Source organism: Rhinopithecus bieti, unplaced genomic scaffold (assembly GCF_001698545.2).
Source record: "Rhinopithecus bieti isolate Rb0 unplaced genomic scaffold, ASM169854v2 scaffold_24390, whole genome shotgun sequence".
NCBI classification, from domain to species: Eukaryota; Metazoa; Chordata; class Mammalia; order Primates; family Cercopithecidae; genus Rhinopithecus; species Rhinopithecus bieti.
In genome coordinates this window covers 1,465,703-1,474,292 of record NW_016811706.1, presented here as the reverse complement: position 1 = coordinate 1,474,292, position 8,590 = coordinate 1,465,703, and the positions used below count along the sequence as shown (strand labels likewise).

Genomic DNA, 8,590 nt, shown 5'->3' with positions numbered 1-8,590 from the left:
GTAGAAACGGGGTCTCACCATGTTGCCCAGGCTGGTCTCAAACTCCTGGGCTCAATCGATCCTCCCACCTGGACCTCCCAGAGTGCTGTGATTATACATAAGAATGAGACACCATGCATAACCTATTTTTCATGTTCTTAAAAGTCATTTTCCCAGTTATTATTACATAATGTACCTTCCCCTCCAACTGCTGACTGCAATTTTATCAAAGGCTTTTAGAAAATCTAAGTAACTTACATTTACTTCTTCTGCTGTGACCATATTTTATAAACTACTTCAAAATTAACACCAGGAATGGCGGCTTATGCCTGTAATCCCAACATTTTAGAAGGCGGAGGCAGAAGGATCCCTTGAGCCCTGGAGTTTGAGACCAGGCTGGGCAACATAGGGATAGGGAGACCCCATCTCCACAAAAAAAATTTTTTTAATTGCCAGGGATGGTGGCAGGCCTGTGGTCCCAGTTACTTGGGAGGCTAAGGCAGGAGGACTGCTTGAGACCAGAAGGTTAAGGCTGCAATGAACTGTAATCAAACCACTGCACTCCACCATGGACAACAGGGCAAGACCCTGCCTGTCTCCCTGCCCCAGCAAGAAAAAGAAAGCTATACCTAAATTACACATGATTTCCCCTTTAATGTTACTCCTCCAACCTCAAAATGTTGACTTTAGATGTCTGATAATCTGTTTTTGGGGGGATTTTTTGGGGACAGGGTCTCACTCTGATGCCCAGGCTGGAGTGCAGTGACTCGATCTTGGCTCACTGCATCCTCAACTCCCTGAGTTCAAGCAATCCTCTTGCCAGCCTCTGGAGTAGCTGAGACCACAGATGCATACCACCACACCCAGCTACTTGGTTTTTGTTTTTGTTTTGATATTTTGTAGAAATGAGGTCTCATTATGTTGCCCAGGCTGGTTTTGAACTCCTGGGCTCAAGTGATCCTCCCATCTCCATCTCTCAAAGTGTGGGATTACAGTTGTGAGCCACTGCACCCGGCCTAATCTACTTTAGAGAATCGACATGGATGTACTAAATCCAATAGACAAGTAGATACTTAACAGGAAAACTGAAAAGCTGGATTCAGAACAGCAACACAGCACATAATGAAAGTGATCAACCCTAAATTCTACAGGTCAAGTCACAGTTCAGTAGCAAAGACCAACCACAAATGGAATAGGTAGTTGGAATCAATCACAAAAGGATTACGCCATTTAAAAAAAAAAAAATTATACTTACATTTCCAGGAAACTGTGTGAAGGACTGAATCATGTAGAATCGATGCATGTATACTATAGCAGTGTTGATAGTCAATTGTGAGCTGAAGAGTTCAAGTTAAGATCCAAAAAACAGGCAGGTATAATTCTGGAAAAGACAACCTCTATCTCCCTCCCAAAAGGATGAAATGGCCAAGCAAGTAGATGCTACTAAATGAAAATCATACTTATCTCTCCAAATCAAAGAATATGTTTGTTTTCTTTCACCAAATTACTAATTGCCAACTGACACTTATTACAATGGCTTACACATAACAAATATTTAATATAAATGTACTGAATGAATAAACAAACATATCAGGATGCATGGATCTAGACAGAGTTTTTAAAAAACTATATAAAGCGGCCAGGTGTGGTGGCTCGCTCCTGTAATCTCAACACTTTGGGAAGCCGAAGGGGGTGCAGGTCACCTGAGGTCGGGAGTTCGAGACCAGCCTGACCAACACGGAGAAATCGCGTCTCTACTAAAAATACAAAATTAGCTGGGCGTGGTGGGGCATGCCTGTAATCCCAGCTACTCCGGAGGCTGAGGCAGGAGAATCACTTGAACTGGGAGGCGGAGGTTGTGGAGAGCAAGGATCATGCCATTGCACTCCAGCCTGGGCAACAAGAACAAAACTGCTCTCCAAAAAAAAAAAAAGAACAATTTATAAGGCCTGGCTGGGCACGGTGGTTCACACCTGTAATCCTAGGGCTTTGGGTAGGGGCAGAGGCAAGTGGATCACCTGAGGTCAGGAGTTTGAGACCAGTTTGGGCAACATGGCGAAACCCCTCCTTGACTAAAAACACAAAAATTACCCAGGCATGGTGGCAGGTATCTATAATCTAATATGATTTACAGCGCCCACCCTGATCTGACCCATAGGTATGTCTCCACTACCTCTCTCACCTGCTCCATCTACCTCTCTCACCTGCTCCATCAACTAAATTATTTTCTTTTTTTTTTTTTTCAGACGGAGTCTCATTCTGTCGCCCAGGCTGAGTGCAGTGGCACAACCTCAGCTCACTGAAACCTTCGCCTCCTGGGATCAAGCAATTCTCCTGCCTCAGCCTCCCAAGTAGCTGGGACTACGGGCTGGGCCACCATGCCTGGCTAATTTTTGTATTTTTAGTAGAGATGTGGTTTCACCTTTTTGGCCACGCTGGTGTCGAACTCCTGACCTCAAGTGATCCGCCCGCCTCAGTCTCCCAAAGTGCTGGGATTACAGGTGTGAGTCACCACACCCGGCCTAAACTATTTTCAGTTCCACTTCTCTCTGGTAACCAAGCCTTCTCATGTGGTGATCCACGGGACAGGAAACATCTGAAATGATCTGATAAATTCATTAACTGAAGAAGAAAAAACTTGTAAATGCCTTACTTCTAAAAACTTCAGCAGACAATATGGGGTAGAGAGATGATGCAGTCCCAAATTACAACAGCCTTTTTTTGAGGGGGCAGAGTCTCGCTCTGTCGCCCAGGATGGAGTGCACTGGCACCATCTTGGCTCACTGAAACCTCTGCCTCCCAAATTCAAGTGATTCTCCTGCCTCAGCTTCCCCAGTTGCTAAGATTATAGGCACCCATCACCAAACATGACTAATTTTTGTATTTTTAGTAGGGACGGGGTTTCACCATTATGGCCAGGCTGGTCTTGAACTCCTGGCCTCAAGTGATCGACCCGCCGGGGCCTCCCAAAGTGCTGGTATTACAGGTGCGAGCCACCGCGCCTGGCTGACAACCTTAATGACAACACACATACAAAAAGAAAAGCGTTTTAAGGATACGCTGAAATAGAATTTCGAACAAAAAGATTTACTGCATACTGATAGGATGCTTAGGAAACACACCTGGACATCAGCAGGAAACAAACTGGCGATAAAAGACACCCATTTTGAGATGAACACACCCTTAAGATACAAACATTACTGTCAGCCACACATTTAAATAGAAGCTGCACCCAAGAAAATTTTCACACACAGAGTGGAAAGAACTTTAAAACTATACTAGTTTTCTCCACCACAAAATAAGTGTATTTCCTGACAAACAAAAATATGTGGGAGAGGATACCTCATTTTTTTAAAATTTTTTTTTTTCTGAGACAGAGTTTCACTATTGTTGCCCAAGCTGGAGAGCAGTGGCGCGATCTCGGCTCACTGCAACCTCTGCCTCCCGGGTTCAAGCGATTCTCCTGCCTCAGCCTCCTGACTAGCTGGGATTACAGCTGCCCGCCTCTAAGCCTGGGTAATTTTTTGTATTTTTAATAGAAACAGGGGTTTAATTATGTTGGCCAGTCTGGTCTCGAACTCCTGACCTCAGGTGATCCACCCGCCTCGGCCTCCCAGAAGTGCAGAGATTACAGGTGTGAGCCACTGCACCCGGCCGTTACCTCATTTTTGAATAGAAAGAAAATGAAGTACACACCACCACTCTAAGTAACTTAAGGACCCAGTATTTTGTAAAGGATTTAAAACATTAGATTCGTGGGTATCCCCTACAAACGTAAACTAACATCTTTCCTCTGAAATTCTATAAAACAGCAGCTACTAATTGAGCATCTGAATGCAAAGCGTGGACACAGAATCAAACACAAGAGGTATCATCCCATTTTATAGACAAGACGACCAAGAATTTGACAGGTCATTTAAATAGCTAGCAGATGAGGAATGGATTTGGGACCAAGGCTGAGGCATTAATTCTAGTCCACCCTTTATAAGACTTTCAGGTACTGAATTTCTCGAAATTTACACACTAGGTTTGGGAGGCAGCCCTCAACAGAGAAACCTCTGCCAGACCCAGACCCCTAGGGCACAGCGGAAAATGAGAAACTTAACGTCACCAGAGCAGATTAGAACACAATGAAGAGAGACTTGGAAGGGCCGGTTAAAACACAAAGCCGGGAAGGGTACGAATTCCCAGCAAGGTTGGTGGCACGGGTGAGCGAGCGGCAAATCAACTCCGCCTCGCTTCCCTAGCGCGAACTGAGTTTCAGCCCGCCCCATCGTGGGCTCCCCCAACTAGACATCCAGCTTCTGCCCACCTTCTTCCCCACTTTCGTCCCCCACCAGAGCCTGAGACCTAGACGCCAGAGCATGGCGGGACCAACTCGAAGGCCGAAGGCCTAGGCCGCAAGGATACACGTTAAGACGCTGCCCCATGTCCTGGAGCAGATTGGCCGCCTGCTGGCGATAAGAAAGTTCTTTATCTGGGTCCACACCAAATCGACGGGATGGGCTATTTTCCAGCTGTTCTCGAGTGAAATACCACCGTTTGTTGTTGTTCTTCCTGTCTCCCTCCATAGTGCTTCAACCAGAAGGCAGCGGCGGAGGCTGCAAGCACTTCCTAGCGTCACCTAAGAGGCGACCCACATCCGCTGTGCGGGGGCAACTGCGACTTGACGAACTTCCGCTAGGCGTCGACCGCCGGGTTGTGACTCTCTTCCGTAAAGAAAGCAAAAGTCAAAGGACCTACTTCCGGAGTGCACCTCGCGACACCTCGTAGCCGAGTTAACAGCCAATATGCGACGAGAAAAAACCTTGAGGCGAGGACGCAGGCGCGTCACGTGACCCTTGGGAGGTGGAGTGGGCTTAGAAGTTCTCGCTTAAAAAAAAAAAACCATGTATCTTCCCGCGAGAAGCGGATTGAGCGTTGGCGCCGGGGGTTAGGCTGTGAGGTCACAATTATAGTGGTATGAGGCGCCCGCCCACGCGCCGCTTGGCGGTTCTTAACGAGAACTTAGTTTGTGACTGCAATGGTGATATAAAATGGGGCAGGTGGACCGGGCGCGGTGGTTCACGTCGGTAATCTCAGCACTTTGGGAGCCCGAAGCGGGCGGATCAGCGGGAGTTCGAGACCAGCCTGGCCAATATGGCGAAACCCCGTCTCTACTGAAAATACAAAATTAGCCCGGCGTGGTGGCGTGAGCCTGTAGTCCCAGCTACTCGGGAAGCTGAGGCAGGAGAATCGCTTGAACCCGGGAGACGGAGGTCGCAGTGAGCCAAGATCGCGCCACTGCACCCCAACCTCCAGCCTGGGTGACAAAGCGAGACTCCGTCTAAAAAATAAATAAATAAAAATGGGGCAGATGAACTTGAAAGTGAAAGTAGGTGAGGCTGTCAGAAACTGAAAAACAGAATCAAATGGTGGGGCGCTTTCGGATATCGGAACATAAAGCAACTAGAAGGCTGTTACATTGTTGGTAGCAATGTAAAATACGACAACCCATTTGGAGAGGTCGCTTTAATGTGTAGCCAAATTCATGAAAACATTCTCACGTTTCGCCGCAGTGATCCAACTTAAAGGAATAAAATGAAATTAATAACATTAAGAGCTTACATGTCCCATGCACAATACTGACTTAAATATACTGTTTCATTTATTCAGCAGAACTCTTAAGAGGTAATTTTTAAGTACGTTTGCTAATGGGTGAACTAAAACTGCCCCTTGAATGTGAAAAGCCTCCACCGCTACCCCTCACTTGCACAGATTAGCAAGTTCCTGCCCTCTGTCAAGATATTTCCCAGTTCCTTTGCCGGGCGCGGTGGCTCACGCCTGTAATCCCAGCAGTTTGGGAGGCCAAGGCGGGCGGATCACCTGAAGTCCGGAGTTCGAGACCAGCCTGGCCAACATGGTGAACCCTCGTCTCTACTGAAAATACAAAAAGTAGCCAAGTGTTGTGGTGCACGCCTGTAATCCCAGCTACTCGGGAGGCTGAGGCAGGAGAATCATTTGAACCCAGGAGGAGGTTGCAGTGAGCCTAAATCTCACCACTGCACTCCAGCTTGGGCGACAGTGCAAGACTCCTTCTCAAAAAAAAACCAGGATATATCCCAGCTCCAGCATCTGGTAACTGTTTGGTGCTGGCAAGATAGTTAACCTCTCTATGCCTCTTTTCTGTGATAATACCTATGTTTTAGATTGTGAAAGGGAGTAAAGATTTAATGAGTAAAAAGTATTTATAATAGTACCCAATACTTAGAAAATATTCAGTAGCCCTTAATGTTATAATATTTGTTACATTGTATTGAAATTGAAGGCAAGAGCAATGCCTTCATTTTTGTATGGCACCTACCTTGTAAAGTCCTGGCCCTAGTAAATAGTCCATAAATCTTTGTCAGATAAATGTGCAAAACACCCACAATACAGAAACTGAGGCTCTGGGAGTTTGCCCTCACTACACCACTAATAAGCGTAGATCTTAAATCTAATTCTTAAATCTAATTCCGTTGGTCTTCCCATTCACGCAATTCCCATTCACTTCCTGCTTTTCTGGAACCACGTTCAGTTTACCTTGATTAAATGTGGGTAATTTTAGATAGATTTGGATAATGTTAGAATCCTGTGTCTTGCTTTGATAATATTTTGGGTTTTGTCATTTCTGGGCATGGGTGACTTTACTATGTTTGATTGTCATTCATTCTCAGACGTGTTTCTTTCCATTTCAGGTCACCTCTGCCATATACTGCCTGTAGTTAGTACTAGCTCCATTTTACCCTGGAGAAATTGAGGTTCAGGAAGATTTAAATGACTTACTTCTGGTTATAAGGTAAAATAACTTAGGATTTCAAACTTCTTCCCTCACAGACTCTTTACTATTAACAGAATAAACACTTATAAAATAGATTTTTTAGTAGAATAAGCACTTTTTCAGTTATGTAGTCATGTGTGTTTTCTTTTAAACAGCTGTGTTAGTCCATTTTCATGCTGCTGATAAAGACATACCCAAGACTGGGCAATTTACAAAGGAAAGAAGTTCAATGGAGAACTCACAGTTCCACGTGGCTGGGGAAGCCTCACAATCATGGCAGAAGGCAAGGAGCAAGTCACATCTTACCTGGATGACGGCAGGCAAAGAGAGAGCTTGTGTAGGCAAACTCCCATTTTTTTAAAAACCGTCAGATCTCAGGAGACTCATTCACTATTGTGATAACAGTGCAGGAAAGACCTGCCCCATAATTCAGTCACCTCCCACCGGGTTCCTCCTACCATATGTGGAAATTGTGGGAGTTACAACTCAAGATGAGATTTGGGTAGTGACACAGTGCCAAACCATATCATTCTGCCCCGGCCCCTCTCAAATCTGATGTCCTCACATTTCAAAATACAGTCATGCCTTCCCCACAGTCCCCCAAAGTCTCAACTCGTTTCAGCATTAACTCAGAAGTCCATAGTCCAAAGTCTCATCCGAGACAAGCAAGTCCCTTCTACTTATTAGCCTGTAAAATCAAAAGCAAGTTAATTACTTCTTAGATACAATGGCGGTACAGGCATTAGGTAAATACAGCCATTCCAAATGGGAGAAATTGGCCAAAACAAAGGGGCTACAGGCCCCATGCAAGTCCAGAATCCAGCAGGGCAGTCAAATCTTAAAGCTCCAAGATGATCTCCTTTGACTCCATGTCTCACATCCAGGTCACACTGATCCAAGAGGTGGGTTCCCATGGTCTTGGGCATCTCCACCCCTGTGGCTTTGCAGGGTACAGCCTCCCTCCCATCTCCCTTTCCAGGCTGGTATTGACTGTTTGTGGCTTTTCCAGGTAAACAGTGCAAGCTGTTAATGGAGCTACCATGCTGGGATCTGGAGGACCATGGCCCTCTTCTCACAGTTCCATGAGGCAGTGGCCCAGTAGGGATTCTGTGTGGGGGCTCCAACCCCACATTTCCCTTCCACACTGCCCTAGTAGAGGTTCTCCATGAGTGCCCTGCCCCTGCAGCAAACTTCTGCCTGGACATCCAGGTGTTTCCATACATCCTCTGAAATCTAGGCAGAGGTTCCCAAACCCCAGTTCTGTGCACTCGCAGGCTCAACACCATGTGGAAGCTGCCAAGGCTTGGGGCTTGCATCTCTGAAATCACAGCCCAAGCTCTGTGTTGGCCCCTTTCAGCCATGACTGGAATGGCTGGGATGCAGGGCACCAACTCCCTAGGCTGCACGCAGCACACATGGGGACCCTGGGCCTGGCCCACGAAACTGTTTTCTCCTAGACCTCTGGGCCTGTGATGGGAGGGGCTGCCATGAAGTCCTCTGACATGCCCTGGAGACATTTTCCCCATTGTCTTGGGTATTAATGTTCAGCTCCTCTTTAGTTATGCAGATTTCCTCAGAAAATGCGTTTTTCTTTTCTATCACATCAGGCTGCAAATTTTTCAAACATTTATGTTCTGCTTCCCTTATAAAACTGAATGCCTTTAACAGCACCCAAGTCACCTCTTGAATGCTTTGCTGGTTAGAAATTTCTTCTGCCAGATACCCTAAATCATCTCTCTAAAGTTCAAAATTCCACAAATCTCTAGGACGGGCAAAATGCTGCCAGTCTGTTTGCTAAAATATAACAAGAGT

The 8,590-nt window shown here is 46.0% G+C and overlaps 1 protein-coding gene across 1 annotated transcript in view; it reads right to left on the bottom strand.

The window, feature by feature from the left end:
• CCNT1 (cyclin T1) overlaps positions 1–5,059 on the bottom strand; it is a 35,192-nt gene extending 30,133 nt beyond the window's left edge. Inside the window, exons 1-2 of the mRNA XM_017894835.1 lie at positions 4,390–5,059; positions 1,235–1,316 (exon numbers count right to left, since the gene is read on the bottom strand). Of these exons, the coding sequence (XP_017750324.1) occupies positions 1,235–1,316; positions 4,390–4,550 (243 nt within the window). The 5' untranslated portion in view covers positions 4,551–5,059. The remainder of the gene's footprint in view (positions 1–1,234; positions 1,317–4,389) is intronic.
• Positions 5,060–8,590: the final 3,531 nt, after the last annotated feature.